The 23,882-nt window shown below is 38.5% G+C and overlaps 1 protein-coding gene across 1 annotated transcript in view; it reads right to left on the bottom strand.

The window, feature by feature from the left end:
• ATP8A2 (ATPase phospholipid transporting 8A2) overlaps positions 1-23,882 on the bottom strand; it is a 187,613-nt gene that overhangs the window by 158,265 nt on the left and 5,466 nt on the right. The window contains exons 2-11 of the mRNA XM_062514914.1: positions 17,225-17,324; positions 16,541-16,639; positions 15,669-15,714; positions 11,470-11,510; positions 9,580-9,653; positions 6,456-6,525; positions 4,944-5,071; positions 3,835-3,946; positions 3,117-3,282; positions 731-858 (exon numbers count right to left, since the gene is read on the bottom strand). Coding sequence (XP_062370898.1) covers positions 731-858; positions 3,117-3,282; positions 3,835-3,946; positions 4,944-5,071; positions 6,456-6,525; positions 9,580-9,653; positions 11,470-11,510; positions 15,669-15,714; positions 16,541-16,639; positions 17,225-17,324 — 964 coding nt within the window. The remainder of the gene's footprint in view (positions 1-730; positions 859-3,116; positions 3,283-3,834; positions 3,947-4,943; positions 5,072-6,455; positions 6,526-9,579; positions 9,654-11,469; positions 11,511-15,668; positions 15,715-16,540; positions 16,640-17,224; positions 17,325-23,882) is intronic.

Below are 23,882 nucleotides of genomic sequence, written 5' to 3' on the forward strand. Positions count from 1 at the left end.
TTCTCTGATATGCTACATTACAAGCAGCTACTACTACATTACAAGCAGGTCAGGGAACAGACATATTAAACTTTACCCTACATGTGTTTGGTAGGAACCTACTACATTACCCAAAATCCAAGGATTAATGCATACCAACAACAGATATTCCTCTTGGTTTTGTCCAGCATAAGAGCCATCACTACAGTATTTTTGGCCCACAACTTGAGAAAGACATTTTGAAGTCAATGCTTCCCTGAACAGAAGGATCACTGTTTGGGTGCGTGAGGCAGCATCAACTTATCTCCTTACAAAAACATTATGGTCCGTTCCAGAGGTGACCTTAAGGCCAAGCCTTAGGATGTAAAAACAAGCCCCACACCTTCTAACAAGTCTAGTCTTTCCCTCTGCTGTGAATGAGACAAGCTGTAAGATACCAAGGAGTTTTCAAAAGATAATTACTGAACATGAGTCAGCAGAGAGACCTCCTTCAACCAAGAGCGGAGAGTTCCTTCTCATCCTAAAAGCCTAAAACACAAGTCACCATTAACACAAAGGACCTTCCTGTGGCTAGATCTTTTAATTTCCTCTGAAACACAGAACTGTTATAGAAAAAATCCTCAGTTTCCCCCTGCCTTTCCCAGAAGTTGCATCAGAAAAGTAATTAGAAAAATCTCACTAAGATGTTAAGTGGGTTTTTATTTTAAATGTCAACATCCAGAACTGAGATACATTCATTCTTGCTACTTACCCAGTTTATAAAAAGAGCCTGAGTAAACTTGACAACTTCCAATGTCACCAGAAGGCTGATTGGAATAAGATTGTTGTACAAGATTATAAATGTCAGCAGATTGTATCCAAAGTTGACAGACAGCATTTCTGTGGATCAAAATACATGGGAGATTAGCAGACAAGTTTGAGTGTTATAAGGGCAATCATCTTTATGCAGTTCACCTAATCAGATTTAGCAATGCTAAAACAGTCAGCTAGTGTGTTGATGTCTAGTGTAAGGGCCATTTTAGTATTGATTTCAGTAGAAGATAGATAAAACACCCACAGAACACATGCATTTTAACACCAGGTGAAGAAGGGCAAGGTTGGTGAGGCTATATATAAAAGAACAGAGAACTTTCTGAACAATTGTTGCTAGACAGATGGTGAGAAGTACAATATCCCTCACTACAACCCAATTTAGACATTTATCTAGTGTGTCAACTGCCCAATTAAGAGTCCCCAATGTCACTAGTAATAGAACCATCTTTCACAAAGTGCCCACTTGCCTCAGTGGAGTTAGGAAACAACAAACAAACCCTGAAATTAGTTCTGAAATCTGGCATCATTGTCAGAATTGATAATTTATCCTTACTAAAGAAAGCTATGAGAACAAGTTGACTATTAAACAGTTGCCTAGTATATGAACTCCGGCATCCTGCTTAAGCAAGGAAGCTGTTATTAATGGTGACAACACTGGGCAACTTGCCCAAATAAGTCTACCATCACAACTGGTCATTAAGAGAAGGGGAAGCATTTATAGACAGTCAGCAAGAATGTACAAGGCTCAGCAGAGACACAGGATGAAGGCTCCAGTTCACGGTGCTGTCCACACTTCTCTTTACAATCAAAGTCTCCACATTTTGTATGCTCTCCACTTCCCCAGAAACTCAGAGACATGTCGGTCAGCACAGAGAACACCCAGCACAATGGGGTCAGAGTCCAAAACTAAGGGTTTTCAGCTTAACAAGTTAATTAGAAGTCAAGGGAGCAAACTGGGAGGAGACAGAATCCAGAGAAAATTGAAGCCTAATAAAGCAGAGTTTGGACAAAGGCACCTCAAAGCGTGAGTACACCCTAATTCCATATCTTTGATAAGTTTACAGAAAGCAGCAGCAGGCTTGGTATTAGAACATTTTCCAATACAATTTTTACAGAGATGATACATTTAACCAAAATTTAATATCTACAATGCCTAACCTGAAAAAGTGTCTTTCCTGGGTGTGGCTGTTTCGGGAAGTATAGAAATTGTGCATTCAATTCACAAAAAGGCATCTATGCAGACTATAAAGTCATCTTAGTCTATCGCCAAGTTGCACCTGTTTTATATTGCAAGTTCAAGAGTTCATTCCATCAACCTATTCCAGTATTACTTCCATCATTGGGAGGCACAAATTTAAACTTGTTAAAAAACAAGGGGGAGAGCAGGCAAGAAACTCTGAAAGTAGCTGACACTGCTACAAGAAGACATTAAAACTACCAAAACCCAGAGTCAAATACGGGGCATTTCCATGCTCTTCCTATGTGACTTTATTTCTTTACTACCACAACTACAGCTCTTAAACTGCATAAGATATGCTTGCCATCTGTTTTCCATCATCAGCAGACAAGCCATTTGCAGTTTGTGATAACTGCTTTAAGATCTGCATCTCAAAATGCTTTTAACACCACATTTTATAGCTAACGTAACCTCCTCAAAAGTCTGCTGGGGAGTATTTAATTGTTCATGTCCATCTTTGGTAATGAACTAACAAATTTGAGGACTAAGAATGAAAACAAATAAACCCTTCAAATAACCATGCTAAGAGATCAGTTTTCTCACAATAAAGTAAAAGAAGCCAAAGAGAGAAACTTTACCCAATCAGTAAGAATTATGGCATTTAGCATTTCAATTTTCTCTAAAAGAGCAGATCAGCATTTCTGACCAAAAAAAAGTCAAGAGAAATCCTTTGCATTTGTATATAAGCATAAAGCTGAAGTCAGCATCAGACTGGTTGATACTCCCCATCGTGCAGTCAAATACACAAGGCTGAAGTACATGACCTCCCCTGAGAAAAAATGCATGTATTATGTCTCCACAGAACGAAAAAAGTGAACACTAGATATCCAAGAATAACTCTTGTCCCTCTTCTGTTTCTGCCCTGCTCCTTGGGTGCTAGCCCAGTGATACTTACCTAACCTTTACAAGCTTACTTATGTCAGCCTATTCTCAAAAAATAAGAAAATTTTAGATCATAAAAAAACTAGTAAGATGTGGGGGGTTTTTTGTTTTGCTTTTATTTATTTTATGCACTAATTCAGTGAAGGTAAGAGCCTGGCTGGCCCTACAGTCTGATACATCACTGGCTCAGTGCCTGCATACTCACCGTTGGAGCCAAGATACCAGACAACTTCACCATGTGTTCTGTTCCATAATAAGGCACCTACAGAACTCACAAGGGCCATTACCAGGAGAATACAGAACAAAACCAGGATCTGCATGTTGGTCACCTTCTCCACATTTGATCTCTTCAGAGGTGCTTTGGTCGAATTCTGAACAGCAGCAGGGAGAAAAAAAAAACAATAAAAAAAGATAAAAGAACCTGGCAATGGCTTCTACAAGAGAAAAATGCAGAAGCAAACCCAGTCTTTAGTTTCAGAGTCCATTAGAGCACCTGCTATCCATCCCACTCATGGTCAGCAGCAGTGATGAACACATATATATGTTGCTGGTCTCTCCAGGCACTCCTTGACATTAAGGCAAAATTCAGGACTGTTGTCTTAATCTATCTCATGATTATTACTATGTACTCAGCTATTAAGCCTCAGTTTTAAATATTATCTAGCTAGGACATAAATTAAGATGGGAGTTAGTTCAAATTAAGATGGGAGTTAGTTCTCCTTACATACTGAACTGCTTACACTTCAGTGTGTTTTTGCACATGCAAACTGTAGTACAATGGACCCTTGTATTCCTCAAGGCCTCCAGACATTAAACAACTATGAGTCAAATAATTTAATAAAATCAAGTGAATGACAAGGAAAATACAGGAAAGATTAAAAACTTCTATCAAAACATACCCTTAATCCCCTTAAAACCTTTACCTGCATGAGTTTTGTATCGTGTCCTGTATATACAACAATACCCAAGACCCACTGTGTATTTCTCAGTTGTGCACCTCTCAGCAAGATCTGGTCTGGACCAACAGGAACTGGGCTGCAAAGGAAGATTATCATGGATCTTTCAGTTCTTGTTAACACTTAAAAGAAGATAGTTCTACTACCAGCATTACTCCCCAGCTAATAATAAAAACAACCCCAAACAACAAGAGGAGAAGAATGTAATAGCAGTACAATGAGCTCAGCTAGTCCACACAACTAACGAAAGCACTGAAACCTCTGAGTGTAATTCCTGCTAAAGGACAGCAGAGCAAAGCTGCTCCAGTTACCCAAAACTTGAGAACTTATATGGCAGCCATAAATAAGCTTATTCTGCATTTGACCTTGGCTGGTATATTCTCTCTCACATCAAGGACAGAGAAGCATTGCACTTGTAAAGAGATCATCCATTTCAAGCACACTATATCACATACACTGTTAAACAAGCATTTGAGAAAGTCTGCATTAACCACATGACTTCCAAGTGGGATGCAAGAGATCTGCTATTGTTGCACTGACCTGCCCAAGGTGAAGGAAGGAAAATAGGTACAGCTAAATAAAACATGTATGTTCCTACCAACCTTTTACAATCCATGAATTTGAGTACTAAAATTACATCGTTTTCTTTCAAGAGTTGTAGAAATCAAAGTCACACTGACAAAGCCTCCGGGTTCTGGGATCACTTTTCTCTACAAACCTGACTTTGGCTTTGGCTCTAGTTGAAAGGGAAAGGTTTCCATTTCTTCTATGTATCTTGTGTAACAAGAAGGCCCTAAAAACCCAACCATTTCCTTGAGTCCTTCTCTTTAGATGTACCTTATAATAAAATATCACCATTATTTACTAAGAAGTCAATACCCCCATAACAAGTAGAAGGTTCCATACAAAGACAGAACTGTGTTATCTTATACTGGCAGATGCTCTGATTAATAAATATTAATTATTACCCTCCTCCTCCCCCAGTAAAAACACACATGTGCTCAGGGTTACAGACTAAAAGAGCAGAAGAAATACTTTTTCCTAACCAAATGAATTCATGGCTTTGTTGTCAATACCTTTGACCATCTAAGCGCAAGTTTCCAGTGAAGTCATAGAGATGGCGGTTGGGTCCTTCACACTCTATCCTCCCAGACACCTTCATCAATTCTTCCCTGGACTGGAGACTAGCAGTTTGAGACAAACCCTGCATAGAACAATTCAAAGGAGAGTCTTGTCAGAAACTGTTATTAGAAGACAACCTAGGAAAATGGTGCTTACTTGTAACATCTACAAACCAAAGCGTAAGTAAATCTGTGGAGGTTTGTTAGTCAGGGTCCTGTTTTGCTTTGGTGGGGTTCTTTTTGTGGTTGGTTTCTGTTATGTTTTGAAGTTTTCTTTCTTTATTTGATACTCAATACCTCTTTCCTGCAAGGAAAACTCATTATGGACACATACTAGCCCACTAACAAGACTGAAACTCTCCACACAGGTATTTATGTTACTTACGTGATCTCTCTTTAACCAAGAGCAAAGTAACAGCCACAAAACACGAAGTTGGATACATGCAGGAGGAGGTAGGAGAAAAGCAGTATAAACAGGGCTGTCTTTCTTCTCCAAGTATAGCTGCACTGAAGTGTTATGGCTGCTAAATATGGTCATTCTTAAGTGCAGTCTCTCTCGGGCCACTGCAGCCAATATGCTCTGATCCTGCTCAAGGTTAATGATCAGCCTGTTATGCAACTGCAACCTGAAGTTTGGTACTTGACATCTGAGCATATGCACAGCACCCCGCTGCCTTTCTATTAAAAGAGGAATCCATTTCGTGTTTCTTTTGCCAAAGTTTGACTGCAGCCCTGCAAGCCAGAGCAGGGCTGTATTTTTTTGTATTTTAAGCATGTCCTGAAGCAAATAAAATCTTACGAGAGCCCAAGATACGGGCTTAGTTGCCTTATCTGGAGCAGTAAATCTCACTTCTACAAATGTAGCAAGGGAACAAACATAGCTTTTCAAAAATTACCTGTGTTTCAAAATCCTAATCTAAATACTTTTTTTTTAATGAAAGAAGTAAAAGATTCTTAACTATTCCTGAACACTAGAATCAACAGTACTTCTTTAACAAAACTAGAAAGATCCAAATAAATTCTTCTGCTTACCATAAACAGCTAACAAATTAACTTATACATATAAAGACCATTTTCAGCTTCTGCCTCTGCATAATGCTCATAAAATAGTATTGTGACGGGAGAAACTGCAACTCCCATCACAAGCATACATATTTTTTTTTCCTACAGTACCTAAATTCTACTAACTAGACCTTCTGCAAAACACATCCAAGGTCTGTTTGATTTGTCTCTGTGGGCTTAAAATACTTGCTCCAGGTTAGTTCCTTACACTTGCATGTGATGCATTACTGCTTTGCTTGGGTTTGTATCTGCAGAAAAGGCAAATTACAGCTTCTTGAAGAAAGATGCTTTTTAAAAGAAACAACAAAAAAAGCACTTGTATAGCTGCCATGTAAGACAGATGCTGCTTCATAACTAATATCAAATACCTAAAAGAAAAAAAAGATTAAATTCAGTTTGTTTTACCTGTCGTATTTTAAGATTCGTCTCCCCATCGAGATTAGCTGTTTCAATATAGCACATGGCTTGTGGTTCACTGTAAGGAGTGTAAGATTTTCAATATTAAAACTCAGTACTTTTTTGTACACTACTTTTGCACTAATATAGTCCACAACAGACTTCTGCAATGCACTGCAGAAGACAGAAAACCACACTGGTGGTATACAGCCATGAAAGCTGAAAATAGGTATTTATATTTAACAGTGATTTTTTTGATATGGTCATACAACAAACTACAGAGAAAGACAAGTCTAAATCAAAAATCAGTAAGAATTTAACAAGTCATGGTAGTTAGATACCTGAAGTGGATTATTTTGAACTGAAATCCATTAAATTGCTTCTGATTGCAAGAGTTATGGATCAAATAACAAGTATTGAACAGTATTAAAAGGGATAGGTTTGCATGAAGACAGTAATGCTCTCTGCTACTGAATTCTGTCTATGAGCTCAACACACAAAATCATGACTGCAAGGTCAGTTTAAAGTTGAGGGCTATGGGAAGTACATCCAAAGTCACTGCTAAACAGCTTTTTTTTTTTTGAGCATGGGAAAAAGGTTCATTAGGATTGTGGGCTGTAACCTGTGACTTCCAGATATGTTTCTGCCCTTACCAACAGGGATAAAATTGTTCCTCCTAGAACTGAATTTTCTATTAGTCAAGCTCTTATCTACATCTAACAGTGGAGCTCTGCATAGGTAGCACCTGTGATAAGGCAGGATACTTTTACCAGATCTTCTGACATACCACTCAAAAACTTCTATATGGCACCACCAAAACTACTTTTCTGCCAATTATCTTCTCAGGCTGCCAAGGAGTATCAGTTTTCCACCTGAATTCAAGCAAGTGCTTCTTCAGCATATGACTTCTCATACTCCTGATAAATGACTAGTTTTTTCCCAAAGTAACCAACTGCTCTAACAGCAAATGTACTCAATCAACAGAACAGTCAGTAATAAAGGCTCCTTAGGACAACAATAATTAAGAAATGGACAGGTACATTTGTAACAGCAAGAAGCTAGATTATTCTCTCCAATTAATTTTGCTTTGAAAAGAAAAAGAGGTTGAGTCTATTCTTTGTCTCCTACACAGGCAATTTGAATCTGAACCCAAGAAAGACACTGATTAGAGTCCAGTCAGATTCCAATTTTACTTCTGTCAAATACCTTATCTACTACAACTGAAGTGGTTAACTCAGGACAGAGACCTTCTGCAATAGAATTCCTCTGATTTCCACAGAAATTGTATGAACTGTGGAAATGAGAAATGCAGATGTGTTTCCATGCAAAGCTGTGTTTGAATTAAAATATTTTTTCTTCATGTTAATTCATTATTTATGTAAAATTTGATGTCACCTGTTTGCTGTACAGAAAGAGAGAGTGAAGATAAAAAAACTGTCGGTTTTACCTCTGACAATCACCTCAGACATAGAACATCAACATGTACAAGCAAAAGAACCCACCCCCTTCAGAACATGCAGAGATTTCTGGTGAACTGAGGACACTTAGTATTGACATTTAAAGGAATCATGGGAATAATACCAATTATAAAGCAGAACTGCCATAGAAATTGCTATTTATTTCAAGCAAAGCTTCTCCCACATCAACATGCTCTGGGTTAAATTCTCGAATTATTATGTGGTTATCAGTGACAGCAGGTTAGTAGAATAGTGTAGAACAAAAAGCTGGCCCACACAGTTAAGAAATAAGTCAGAAGGGGGTTTTAGTATAACATATTACAGAAGTTCTTCAGTAAAATAATCTTCAATGCTGAAACAGAAAATTATTGATGTCCAAGTTGAGCCTAACTGCATATTAAGTTGACAACTGCTTATTTAAGGTTTGGGGGTAGTTTTAAAAAATACAATACTGTATACCATGGAATGAAGGTACCTCTATCCTTCATCATGTGGTAATTCAAAGAGACTGAGCTTCTGCATATAGCTTAGAAAAAATTGAAACCTCCCAGAAAAAGCACAGACAAGAAGGATGGAGCAGAAAATACAGGGGCTTGAAAAACAAGTTCGCTTAGAAGTTGGATCCTGTAAGAGAACTGCAACCTAGAGACCAGAGCACTCTGCAATTACCACTGAGAAGCACACACACACGAGGGAATTACGGTGGTGTCACAGGGTTTGGCTATTATTATTTGGCATGTTTAACAACAGGAGCTGTGCTGTTGTCTCTTGTTAAAACCTCACCTGTCTAAGCAAAATGTGATCTTGATTTGGCCTCAAGTTGTTCTCAAGTACCACTCAAATGCTTTTAAGCAACTATGAGACCTAAACAAATGAGAGGGCTGGACAACCACCAACCACATGAAGTTTAAAAAAAGTCAGGTGCTGGATTCTGCACCTGGGACCAGCCAACCTTGGATATATGTACAGAGCAGAGAAAGGGATAAGGGAGAGCAGTCACACAGAAAGGGACCAGGAGGACCTGGTTGATGGCAAGTTCAACATGAGTCAGCAGTGCCCTGGCAGCCAGGTGTGTCCTGGGTGGGGGGGGACATCAGGAAGTTGTCCCATACTTGAAACTAAACCAAGCAGGACTCAACAGGTTACTGTTTCTACCATACTAGAGATGGGCTACACATGTGCTGTATCCAAGATAAGCAGTGAACAAATGAAGTACAAAAGCTTTTGTTGTTTGATACCAACAGAGCTAGCCTTGCAGATTTACTATTTGAAAGAGAAGGAAAACATGCTGAATACTCAATGGAATTAATTGGAAGAAAACTGAAGCTTCCCTATTTAAGTGGAGGGATTTTCAGAAGGCCATAGAACCACTGACTGCACAAAGCTCATGTTAAGGACCTTTAGTCTTCCAACAAGCTCATCAATATAGAGTATTATGTACCTGCAACTCATAAAGTGAAGTCTTGAAAATGCCTTGTTTCAGAAGGGCCTATCTACAATGATACATGAATGAAAGTCTAATAAAGCCATGTTTTGTCATCGTTGAAATTTGATTTTAGATGTGGAATAGAACTAGTGCTATCTGATGTCTGGCTTTATTAATAGCAAATACAGAGACTCAAGTCCTCTGCACCTCAGTTCATCAGACACATCACTTCCACACCCATTCAGGATACCTGGTAGATATTATGATCATGTCTGCTGGAAGATGTTGCCCATTGGTGACCTTCACAATATCGCCTACTGCTACCTGTGGTGGTCAGGAGTACAGTAGCATGGAAGAGAAAAACAAACAGTTCACTTGTCTGGAATGTTAGTTTGTTATTTTCTTTCACCCAGTCAGAAGAACAGCATCATGCACAGAACAGCTAGAGACAGTGTTTCTGAAAGTCAGAGTACTTTTCACTGCAAGTTTGGAAATATCAAAGCCTTCCCTTTTCTGAATGCAAAGTAAACAACTGTATAGAGAAAAAATGTAGATATCCTCAATTAGAAATTGTGAACTTCTCTGCCTTATATTTAATAAAAATGATGCTTTTCTATAATTCTGCCATGATCCAGATTCAGGGGTTTTCTTTAGTCTTATTATTTTCCCTAGTAAAAAAGTTATTTTTAAACTTTACCTTCATTAAGTATCAAGAGTTTTCTTCTATTCCTTACCTTTATTACTTACCTACCCAACCATCACTACCATTTCCACCTTAATTCTCCTTAGATGCACTGCTTGTAATAGTCACTAGCAAGTAGTACCATCTCTACAGATCTATAATATAATCCTATCCTTCCCTGAGATATTCAAAGTTCTGAAATCTGGAATACTTTGTCTCCTCCTACACAGGCCTAAGACATTCCAGCACCTTGAGTTAGTCACATGTGCATGGGACTTTCATTCTAAAAAGAGTCAAGTACCACTCTCAGAACAGTAAATCAGGTTCACTCGATAAGCATGAGGCTGCTTAATGCCAATGCACCACAGAGTCTGAAACAGGCTTAAAATACTTTTAAGATAGTAATTTATAAAAATGGAAACAGATGGTATGTTTGAACAAGCAGATTCATTAGTTTTACTCAGATACCACTAAAAATAAATTCCCTACCACTTTCAGCACAAAATATAAAAAAAAAAAAAAAAGTCAGAAGCTTGCCTTAAAGTGATCAAGGTGGATAATACCTGTTATCCCTTAGCAATAAATGCAAGCCTGGACAACATGCAATTAGAGATGGGTTAATTCAAGATGTGCCTAAGGGTATAAAAAACCCACATTCCAGGCTTGATCTTAATCTTTCAATTCACTGTCCTTTCTACAAAAATATGACTTGGAAAAGAATAAGCAGGAACCAACATTAGCCATCAGAATCCCTGACAATCTTCAGCTTCTACTATAGCCTAACACTTCAGCAGGATTGCTTTTAGGTATCTTGAGACTGATCTCATTCCTCAGAGGTTTTAAAAGGGTGCACTTTTTCCTCAGTTGCTATCCAAGAGGGCTAATTTTATCCTTTAAAAGGCATTAAGCGCCACAACTAGATCAATACATCCTAAGGCATTTCAGCAACTTCCAGGTCTTAGAAATAAAGCTCACCAGACCCTGGCCAAGGGCTTCACAGAACATGGGTCCCAAGTGCCTCATGTAGCAGCAGGACTTGTGTTTCTTACTTGAGCAAGCAGCTTACTAATTAGTCTCAAACCTAGGGACCTCTTAGCACAGGCAGCAAAGTAAGTCTCTGTTAGACTTGCAGGAGAGGTACAGCATTGCAGTGAAAATTACTCTTCTAGGTAGACTAGAAACAAAATACTGTTTACAGTTTACCTATTAACTGCACAAGCAAAAAGACAACAGTTCATTAGCATTTGATGGTAACACAGTATTTAAAAATGAGTACTCAGGTGCCTTGCTCAGGGCAATTCTGACAACTGGAACAGAAAGTATCCCTCCCACCTCCCCCACCCCAAGTGACAGAATTATCACACAGTATACATTAATTCTATGCCTTCTAATTAATTCTGGCAAGAGTAATTCTTGAACACGTGCTTTCCATCCCTCCCATCCTTAGGTTTTATTTACCTCTTTCCACATAATGTTCTGCCACATCCCATTTCTTAGAACTGGAAAGAAAGTTTAAAGTTAGATTACAGAATAAATTGCCACGATTCAGACAAATTTCAAAACAACTGTATCAGCAGTAGCAAACACAATAGGAACCAACCCAAAAATCAGACATGTATTTTTCAGAAGCTGGAACTTCTTTTGTTCACAGCTGTGGACATATGAATCCAAGAAAGAAGAAGAATCTGCCCCTCACATTTATATAATTTTTATCACCTGCCAGACAACAGTTGGTGGCCTGATTTCTTCATGGCATCACTTCATACTAACATGCAGATAGGCAGCATCGTTTGTTGTTTGGGAAATGACCTTCCTTAAAACTAAAGGCATTACTGCCCACCGTCAATCAGTATCAGGAAGCACCTTTACTCTGTGTATGATTTACCACAGAATTTTCACTTATCTTTTTCCTTGCATTTTAGTATTAATATTTTGACTCTGGCACATCCAACTTCACTACCATTGACCATATAAATCTGAGTCTTAATTGCCAAGCAGGCTCAAAGCCCTACCAAAAAGCAACAATCAGCTTTGGCAGAAGGGGAATCCTTACTGCTGAAGTTCACATTGAAACAAGAAGAAGAAAACAAGGTACTAAGACAGACCTTGGTTTCTGTAGGGCTCCAGTTCTACACTGCCATCTAAACACATTCATTAGTCATTTACCCTGCAGCATGCCTTTCTACCCAAGCACCTCCTCTAGGTGATTGTACACATACTTAATACTACTCCAGCCAAAACAGTAAGGTCAAATATGCCCAATTACTGCTGAGTAACCAAATCCAGTCCAGGTCTGAGGACAGCAAGTTCACCTTCATTGAAAGCAGCTGCAGCCAGTTTTCAAAGGTATTCAAAAAGTGTGGCATGCAACAGACCAAAGTTGAAGAGGTCATATGCTTCACATATGAACAATATTCTCAGCTCTATGCATTTCATATGAGTGGCTCATTTGAAATTAATACCACACTCTATAAGAAGAAAATTCTGCTGACTACAGCCTTGACCATCCTACTCAGGATAGGCCATGCCACAAACAGGAATGGAATACTAGTCAGAATAGATCAAGCAGAGGGAACCCATCTCCAACTCCTGTTCTCAGGCCACACACATTGAAGTCTTGATATTTAATATTGTAGTGAATGGACTGCAGAGAACAAAACTATTTAACAAAAAATGGGTGGGCAGCAACAGAAGTACCACCAGTAATGTGTCTAAAAACAGCTGAGCTTTCAACCAAACAAATACAGCAGTTTAGGGGAAGAACAGTTTTGGTGCACCTCTTCCATCCATCATATACACTCTTCTTGAATTGAGCTCTGCTTAGTTCAGAACTCAGGAGAAGGCCTGAATCCAGAATCTCAAGGGAAAAGTCAAATACCTGCAGCCTTGACTCAAAACTCAAACCTTCGGATAGGAGTTGCACTCAGCATCTCCTGTGCAATGATTTAGACAGCTCCCTATTCCACCAGGAAGTTTTGGAGATGTTTCAGTAAACATAATGTTGACGTATGCCCACACACAAAGGTATTTTGCAGCTTCAAATGCTATGGACTTGGTCTATAGTGGCAGTTTACTTCAGAAAACAATTTCACTTGCAATGCTTATTGAAATCAATTTAGCTATTAAAATTAAACAGCCAAGCAAATTATTGAAGTTATTTTCTTACTGTTCTACTAATGAACTATTTCCTTTACAACTCAATCTCAGTCTAAAGAGAAAGCTTCCATTAGACACGGCACAGTTCAGAAATTTTGGGGTTGCAATTTCACACCTCCTACTCTGCTTAACCCAGTTTCATAGGAGAACTCCAAAGGACAAGTCTTCTCTAAAATATTTATAGTAGGATAAAATTGATGAATTATTCGTTGTCAAAAGGTACTTGGTTAAAGTAATAAAGGGCAAGTACCTAAAAAGACTGCTTCAACTCAAAAAGATAGCTTTCATATAAACCTTGTATCTAGGGCTTTCCAAGTCTAAAACCCAGTTCTACATCTAAGACTTAATGCTGTCACATCCAGCCATGCAGGGCCATTTGAAGTGAAGCTCCTGAAGGCCAAGCATCTCCCATTCTCCCATCAGTCTTGTTTCAGAGTTTGCCAGCCCTGTGCTTGTCTAATATTTGAGCTCATCCCATGCAATATTAAATGCTCATTACTTATTCTATTATTTGACAACAGAAGGATCAATACATCAGAACAGTTATTACTGAGCTCTCTTAATCTATGCAATATGCTGCTCAGGGGCTTCACTAGCAATTATGTGGAGTCTGGTCCCTAGATTTAACATCATCACCACAGACATCATGTGAAGCCAACCAAGACATAAAACACTGGCTCAGAGCCTAAACACACTCCAGCTCCTAATGCAAATGTTCAGCTCTCACCTGGGGCAGAACTTCAATTTTAGTTTGCTCCAAAGGGAATTTAATTCCTACATAACAAATGCACTCTGCAAAGCAAACTGATGTTTACTATGGTAGATTTAATACAAGAAAGGCACTATGAAGATACACACCTGCTCTAAAAAACTAAACAAGATAAATGCAAAGTGTGCATGACTGCTGCAGTAAGCAACCAGCAATTGCAGGCAGTGGCGTTCAGGACATAGCCAAGCAGCAGCAGGCATCTGCTTCTCAGTGAGCTCAAATGCTCTCCACACTGAATGCATTGATTAGACACCACTCAGCTATAAGAGCAATGTAAAGGCACACAGAGAACCTAAATTTATTTCATCTTAATCCCACTCAACCTAAAGTATCTTTTCATTCTGGTAATAGGTGTCTCAAGAATAAGCTTCTTTAGCCTTTCACTTTAGTGGGGGGATACAGTTTTAAGTATCAGATTGAAAATTTATTTTGAGTATTCAAAGGTTAAAAAAAAAGTCTGAACTCAAATAATTTCTTAAGTGCTAAGTCCCACTTAGCTCCATTAGAATACCTTGTGTTCTTGAAGGTTGTCTCTCCACAATTACTGTGACAAACATTGGCACACTTTCTCTACCTACTAATGAATTATAACTGCTTGTGCGACCTCTGAAAGGGCCATCTTTCATATTACCTATAACAAGGCCTGTTGTGCTACAGCCACTTAATTGCTAATTGCTTATGACTTAAACAGTGTTCTTGCACTGGAAATATCTTCCCAGACTCTCATAGAGACATTACCTAGGAGAACTAATAAAGCAATGCCTTTTTATGCATATTAATATACAATCCTAATGACCGACCCAAATTTTCAAGCACCAAACTCAGTGAAAAAAAACAGGCATAATGTTAGCAGGACTACCTGGAGCACAGAGCTCACAGGTTGCTCAGTTATCCATGTTCCTTAAGCATTCCTCTAGTTTTTTGACATTTCAGGTATTTGTGTTGGGAGGAAAGGGCTCCACTCGGCACTCAATTCCCTGTGTTCTCATTTCACCTGCACATTTGCACAAAGGAGCAGAAGTGGAGTTGTCTAACATGGCAACATGGAGGTGCCTAGTGACTATGGCACAGGACAATCACAGGGTAGCCATTGGCAAGCTCTTCCTATTTTCTGCAGAGGTTTTCAGTTAAAGGAGGTGAAGAGAATGACAGTGACATCTTCAGGCATACAGTGACAAGTACTGTCCATACCTTAAGGATATATGTAGGCATTCAGTGGGCATCAGTGTTAAATTCTCTTTCAGTGACACTTCAAAAAAGCAAAGCTAAAAAAAAAAATCCCCAGAATCATTCTATTTAATGGGCAGCAGCACTTACAAAAATGACTTGAAATTCTTCTGACAGCAGCTTTTAACATTTCAGGGGGTTGCTGGCTTTTTTACTTCTGGATGTTTTGGTGTTGGGTTTGATATTAGAGAAACCAAGATGGAGTTTGGTACAGAAAAAATTGCTCGGTTTTCTTGGAGGAGCTGAGAACTATGTAACTTTGAACAACCTTGAAATTACATTAACTTAAGAATTCTAATAATCCTCCTAATGCCTTACTCTTAAGTGTCAGACCATCAATTATCAGTCTGAAACCTCTGGCAAAGTAAAATCCCAAATTACTGGTAAGTACCTAGTGCACAAGATGTGCATTCCTCACAGTCATAACAGTTAAAGCAATAGAATTGTTCAAAAGCAAGCATTCACTATTTGCATTTTAAAACACCTACAGACTGTTAAGTCTTACCTACTGTTTTCTTTTTATTCACTGCACTGTCTGCCTTATGCCTTTTCTGTAAGGAAACAAAACGTTTCATTATACCTCATTACACTTCATCACAAATTCCAGAGCCATTAGAGCTAAAAATACAACAAACTGCAAGATGATACACTGGGTCCTTTTTGCCTTTTTGGGTTTTTTTAAAGACACAGATCATCTAAACCCAAATTGTTTGTAAAAGCGTATAAAGAGTATAATTATAAACATCACAATGAAAGTCCCCATGTTGGAAATCAGGCTCAACACTTTTTCAGTGGTTAAAAAAAAAAAAAAAAGACTCCTAAGCTGGGTTTTTTGAATAAAACAAAAAGGAACAATAAGGACCACGGAATTTAAATGGCAGATGTACTTTCAATTCCATGTGCTGTTGTTTAGACTGACAGCCAAATTATTTCACTCATCAGTACTTTGCAAAGCAGAAAGACCTCATGCAGATGTAAAGTATCTGCAAGTTAGTGCAGATTTTCCCTGAACAGTCTTCTCTGTCCTTAAGTTGCTTGCCTCCCCTCTACCCCCCATTTTCAAGATCATCTAAAAAGGCCACATATTTGTCAGGATTCCACAATATCTTTCTAATAAAATCACTAACAAGCAAGTTTGAAGAGAGAGAAACAAATGTCCTGTTTTCCACTGTCTTCTTGTTCACCAACTGTAATGAGAATACTTATTCATTTTAGTGTGTTACAGAAATTCTAGTCAAGCACTTTGAAAGTCAAAGCAATATTTTGCTGCTGTTGAGCAATGACTCAAGAGACTTCAGAGATGCATGGTTTTATGGTACTTTATAGCTTTTTTTGAGACACTGTCTTTAGCACAGCCCTTCCCATAGTCATACTCACATAGTCTTCTATGATTTCTTTGATGCCAGCAACTGTTAAAATAAATAGCAATGGCACCAAGGTGGTATATCTTCCTGTTGGAGAGACATCTGGAATTTGCTGTGAACAGAAGGAAAAGAGACCTGGTTTATATTTGTATTTAAAATAAATTTCTAGTACATTTAGAATTTTATGCAAAGACCTCAGAAGAGAGAACACAAAGTTCTCCCATTTACGGTGTGATTTGTGCCTGACAGACATCCAATTTCAGTGGAAAAACTAGCCTACAGTCTAGGCAGGTTTAAAGAAAAAATAACAAAGTTATAATATACTGTTGTTGTACATGCCTTTTATTCTATTTCTCTTCTCTTTACAAGAAAATAATTCAAATTACATATTATTCACATTGAAGCAGTGGCAATGTAGCCTAACTAAGCAGAAGTTTCACAAGAAATTCACATGTTCTTTCCCACAGTGGTCAATAGCTCCATGTTTTATGACATCACTTATTAAGAATAAAAGAGGCTTGACCTTACAAACTACATTGAAAGAAGTCTCTAAGTTGTCTTCCAATTTCAATTAACAGTGACATACCCCATCAATATTATTATTTAAGAATTGCTTTGCAATTAAGCATATCAACAGAAATAACTTTACTGTATTACCATTGCATTTTATAAACAAGGCAAAGCAACAAAACAATACCTGCAGTAAGGCAATGAAAAGGAAGAATGCATTTGCAGCTTTTCTGATCTGCTCATACAGGAATCGAGGTAGAAATGTCACCACACTGTACTTGGCTGTGCTGCAGGGTAGAAGATTTTCATCTTAGTACTTCATCAGAATATTAGGTGGGGATCACGACCAAAAAGTCTAAAAGCCAGTGTTAGCAAGCAGTTCAAAAATAAAGACGTATTTAGAATATGGAGGAAGTAGTTGCTTTGGTCATGATCAGGAGCTGTACCAAACAAGAGAGGTATCATACAAACCCAGAAGAGGCATCAGGCCCACTTCTATCACTGGTTCCTTTGTTATTGGATGAACTATCAGACAACTTACCATCCATCCACACTTCAGCACTGTGAACGGTTAAGTCTTCATTTCAGTTCCAAGTGCTTGATTGATCAGGGGCCTTCCTCTCATCAAAACACAGAATTTAAATGTTGGGGGAGGCAGAGTTGAATGCGAGAAATTAGAAATTTTGCAGCACATTTTTTAAATGCCTTGTTTCCTACTTCAGAACGAATTAGGCTCAGCTATGAATAATCCTCCAGAACAATACACACTCTTTCAGATTAATATTTTTTGGCTCTTTTCCTATTATATATAAAAAAAATGTAACTAACATATATATAATTACTGTTTCTTCTGCCTTTAAACAAAAACATATTAAATTAACTAGCCTTAATCACCAGTGTAATTTGTCATCTTTACATCAACTCCATAATAGGCATGAGTACAACTTCAGGAAAAAAGTGTCAAAGTTGACATGATAACTTAACCATTAGCACAGAACCTTCACCTACTGAACTACTGGCCATCAGCATGAGCTGGAGTTTGAACAACTGAGCACCTGGAGCTCAATATGCCTTGCAAAGGCTCAACAAGCAGTGATAGGAATTTAGAGGCATCATTTTGCTTGGGTGCTGTGGTTTTGGTTTCATTTCGGGGTTTTTTTTTTTTGTTTGTGCTTTGTTCCAGTTTGGGTTGGGTTTTTGTTTTTTGTTTTTTTTTTAAGAAGTCTTGGAACTGAGAACACTTGGCTTTGAAGAAAAAAAAAAAAATTGTCTCCCAATTCCTGTTTTAGACACTTTGTAGCAGTGCCAAGATGATCTCTCCATTAAGTCTAGTCCCCTCTCTCCCACCAAAAAGCCTTCCAGATCAACTGAAACACACAGCATTGCTGTTCAGAAATCGTAAATGCTTTAGCTACACAAACTGCCTTACATAACAGGCTGCTGCTGTGCATAAAACTCTTACTACCTTGATCCACAAGCAGCTGAGTTCACTGGAGTTCTCTTACCTCTGCATGGACAATGGTTAGAGAACATTTTCCAGCTTATTGCTTTAACCACCTCCTTTTCCTTCTAATCGGCCTCATCCCCAACTCCAAGCCATCTAACCAGACACTGCTGTGTCTTTCAAAATCAAACAGTGACTAAATGTAACAAGGCAGAGTTTGTTATAAAAGGCTCTATTTTGAACACTAAAGAATTTGCGGGGCTGGTTAAAAAAAAAAGACCAATTAAAAACCAATTAAGATGCATCTTATCTTGCTTTGTTTCCTCTTCAAGCAACTACAAATCCCTTTCTATTCCTACTACAGCTCACCAGAATCAAGTATTTAGATACTCAACATATTTTACAGAAATTTTAAGTTGGACTTCATCATGGCTCTTATCTACAAAGCTGAATGAGTGAAATCATACATCCACATTTAAAGCAAGTCCAGTTCTTATACAAGTGAAGTTACTTCATTTAAGTGCTGTTAATTCCTTCCAGTTTTAAGGTTTGGGTGTTTATTTTTGTTTTAAGCCACATTTGCTTGGTCTCGTGTAATAACCTTCCTTTAATACAGAACATAATTAAACACAAATCTCAGAATTACCTTGTGACTTAAAAATATGGGTTAATCAAGTTCACAGTTTAGACCCAGAAGCAAACTCTTCAAGCAGTACTAATGAGACATCAAGCAATGGCAGATTTTATATCAGAATAGTATTCCTCTAGGTATCACATTGCTATGATTATAAGAACACAAGAATTTGACTGCAACCAAGCTGAAACATTTATTAACACCATTCTACCACCTACCAACTTCACAGCTAGCTGGCTCAAACATGATTCTTACTCAAACAATTATGTTAATGCCAACACAATAAGGCTCTTTTCAAAGAGGTTTGTACATACTAAGTCACTCCATGCATTCTGTTGCTTAAGTAACTTGACAGAAAATGGGTACAGCTCTAATTAGAGGCAGCCACAGTCAGCTGTTGCCACACATGCCAGGAACAGCAACCACAAGTATGAATAAAAAGCAGATACATGTTATTATTCAAAAAGAAAACTGCACACAAAAACCTAACTAGCAGTCTAAGCTAGGCAGGAGCATTCAATTGATTTGGCTCTGAAGAACAGTTCTTTAAATGAAAATTGCAATACTGATTTTTAAATAACATTTTAAAAAAAAAAATCGTCTGCTCCTTCCCAACAGATAGATGTGTTATAACTTCAGGATAACCAAAGTTGAGGAAAGTTAAAATCTACAGATGAACAGGTAGAAACTTTAGTCAGCTCACTCATAACACAATTTTAGTCACTAAAAATAACTAACTGGCAGCTCTCTGACCAGCCCAAATCAGAGCCATCTTAACTCCCAGAATATGAGGTCTGCAGCTCACAGAACAGGTTGAGGCAGGTAGAAGAGGGAAGCACAAGGGGAAAACAAACAACAAACTGGTTTCTCCTACAGCAACATCTGTTAGCTATGCAAATCTTGTTTACCCACACAAGTTTAAATGTAGAACAGGTGTGCAAACATTAGAAGGGATGTCTCCTCTATACCTACAAGTTAATTCAAATAAGTCACGTTTCAAGTTACACCACTGTGCAAGTCGGGAGGAACAGTACCAAGCCCTGATAAACAAATGAATTTAGATACACCTGACTGTAGTTAGCTCTGGCCCCACTGTTTCTAGGGTAGGGCAGAGACCTTTGTGAAAGCAATTACTGTATAATTGACAAAAGGTCAGTGTCATTCACATACTTTAACTCCATTACCATATTACTAAAGTACCAAGGATTATCTAGTAATTTTAATAATAGCCAAATAAAAGCAGCAAATAGTGCACTGAGAAACTCAGTAGCAGTTTTCCAGTATAGTTCCTCTCTTTATATTCATAGGTAACTTCTGCACAATCCCATTGTTGCCCTTTTCCCTGCTTCCCAAAAACATTTCAGAAAGTCAGGTCTTACTTTAGTAACTAATCCTTGCAGAGGCAAAGGCTGTCAGCAATAGAGGCAGAGCAGTTACTCCCTTGAGACACCTGTGTGTGCTGGCAATATGCAGCTGAACACAGTCTGCACTTTTCCAGTCAGCCATCTAAAGCACTTCCACCCCTTCCTTTAGAATGGCAACTCTGAGATGAACTTCACCTTCAGGATAGTCATGATTAAGAAAACAGGACCTCCCTGCGATACATGGGGTCCCATTTCTGGGGGTCACAAGCACAACAAACTGTCCTTTCCTGGATAGCATTCACACAAACCTACTCACGCCACAGTTCACATACTTGAAATACTCTCCAAGAGCTGAAAGAAGGAGTACCACTCAATGTCAGTGCTTTTAACACTCATCAATTTGCAGGAACAATTACTATGAAAGCCAGGCACAGACACCTAAACCACAGCAAAAGTGATGGGTAATTAAAGTGAATGTTACAAACTTAAACTCTTCTCTCCCCAAACAGGCTTTGTGTCCATCAACATGTACAAAAGGTCAGATGCCCAGTAACAGAGAAGGAAAAGAATAACCCCAGAAAATCCAAGATGATCTGCTTGACTGAAGAGCTCAAATACTGTCTCTAGTGGAAGCTACCTCCAGGCAGTCACCATTGCAGCAGGAGGCACAGCAGCAAGCTTTACATATTTCAAGAGACATTAACAGAAAAAACAACATTCCGTTATTACACTGAGTACAGAGAATGCCCATTTATAGGAACATCTCATCAAGCTGCTGCCATACTGAGGAGGTTGTTCTAAACCCAAATGTCATGATCAAGGTTCTCAGCAGTGCCATGTATATGACAGTGAAAGGTCATCTACCTCCTTGCACATAGGGAAGATGGTGTACTATCTTGAAACTTGCTAAAGAGACAAAAATCAACTGTTTACAAGTTCCCAAAAAATACATCAGGAGGGCTTATACGAAGCAATTACTTATATGCCTATGAAATTATTGGCTGACTGAAAATTAAGTCCTAAATATCCATTTCTGGTTTTATAACAAGGAGCCTGAACAAATGCAGTCTCCAATTGTAGGGCCTTGCCCTTTCAGATGAATCTTTGAGACTACAGCTCTTACAGAGGAAGACTCCAGCCAGAAAGGGTTTCACTGCTCTGTTTATGGCTGTACACTTCTGTCAGCCAAGAAAAGGTTATGTGGTACTTAAATACCTGAGCTCAGGGCAGAACAGAGGATCATGAAAGGAGCAAGATATGCTCTTGCATAGTAAAGAGTGCAACAACTTCAATGCTGCAAGATATTATTGCTTAAAGTTTCCCAGAGCAAGCCAAAAAAAAAAAAAAAAAGAAAAAAACAAACAACAAAAACGCCAAGAGTCACCACGTTATATCTATCACTCAGCTCTGGAACAAGCACTGTCCACAGTCTAAACACCTATTTTGTTTCCATCTTTCCCTGCACTCTGCTACAGCTTTTACAACACCAAATATATTTTCTATATACAAGTTCATATATTGTCTGAAGAGGAAATGGGTTGAAGGAGCATTCTTCTGCTTAGCCACTGAAACATCAAATCCTGAAAGACTTCCCAACAAAGCTGAGCGAAACTGTAAAAGATTAATCTGTTGTCTGAAATTATCCAGACAGACAATGGAACTGATTAAGAATATTCAAATGCATTAGAATTTATGAAATTTAACTTTGACTGAAAGTAATTCTAGCAGCTTCCAGCTAAAGAAAACTTATCAGTGGGATAGTATTCATGTCAAGCACCTCACCACTTGGCCACACTCATTTTTTCCTTTATAGTATGGGCTCCCACCAGAAACAACTAAAGGCACCAGTTTGGAAAACTTGTTCTCTCCCTCATTTGTTACAGGTGGAACTGATCACATCTTAGAATCCCTGAGCCCTATTTCCTCAAATAATATGATTTAGAGGAAAATCATTGTTTCATACAATTTGAAGAATCAGGACATATTAATACAGCCCACTAGTCTGCCCGCAGATCAAATCCCATCAGAACTTGCTTTATGGGGGCCACAATGATTTGGGTCTGCTGCAATAAGAAAACAAAACTCTTCACAAAAACAGTTTATTCAAGCTAAATTCAGGGTCTTGTATATAAATAAGAGAAAAGGAAAAAAAACCCAGACAACTGACAGCTAGACAACCAGCTACTAATGCTGAGGAGTGCTTTACACAAGGGAAAATCTAAATTAGCACAGACATTTAGATCATTCAAATCATTCTAGTCATGTGCATCCTCAGAGTTGCATCCTACATCAACATCTAATAAAAAGGTTGGGGGCTAAGTGCAATACTCAGTGGTTACCATTGCCTGAGCAGGCAAGAGTGTTATCGACCCTTGTGCACAAGCTCCATTTCAGGAGCAAGATGATCAGGCTGACAAACCCAGCCTGGCTGAGCTACCTGCACTTCCTCTGAAGCTGCACCAGCAACAAGCTTATCTTCAAGGGCTTCCATTCAGCTCCTGTCCTTACACAGACCACTGCTAAGACAAAAGCACATGAAAATGCACTAGGAACTCCCATCCACTGAAGCACAATAATCCCATTACTTTCCAGTTCATTAGGATCACCTCCTAACCACGTAAAGATTTTTTAGAACTTCTAACCTGAAGTACCTTATTCCAAACTGCCCCAGTATTAGCAGCCCTAGTGCCATACATAAGTAGCAAAAGACTGCAACAACAAATATCAGATGTTAATTACCAAAGCAAATACTATTTCCACTAGGAAAGTCTCCTGCAGTAGGGCAGTCCTAATACAGAGTAGACACTGCCACAACTGCTAACGCTCAGTTTAACCTGAAAACCAGACCACGTGTCACATTTCATAGAAGCAAGAGCGCTTTCAATTCAAAACCCAGTACCCTGGAGGCTTTTCCTAAAGCATGCAAACAGAAAAGGCCTTTCCATGAGTTCTCTATTCATGAAATCCCTACAAAAAGGGGAACAGATTCCTGGCTGTTTTTCAGTAACAAATGCCATAAACAAAGACTAGAAACTAGACTTTAGACTCCTGTTTAGAAATAGGACTAAAAGCTCTGAAGGCATGATACTGTTTCAGCATGCATGTGAGGTCATCACTACAGCAATATACCCTTGCTTTGCAGTAGCCCTGCAAGTACAGCTCAATAAAAACAGCTGACCAGCACAGTTAACCTCTAAATTCTACTCTCTAATAAAGTAAATTTAGTGCCACATTTAGTTACTGTGCAAACACAGAACAGCCTCCACTTAAACGCACAGCATTGATACGAAGATAACTGAAAAGGAAAAAAAACCATACCAAAAAAACCCCACAAAAGTCAAGCTAGCTGTCTAAAAGCCAGAGTTCTAGCTTCAGTTTTAAAGCCAATTTTTAACCCCAAGTG

The sequence above is a fragment of the Cinclus cinclus genome, chromosome 2, assembly GCF_963662255.1.
Source record: "Cinclus cinclus chromosome 2, bCinCin1.1, whole genome shotgun sequence".
Lineage (NCBI taxonomy): Eukaryota > Metazoa > Chordata > Aves > Passeriformes > Cinclidae > Cinclus > Cinclus cinclus.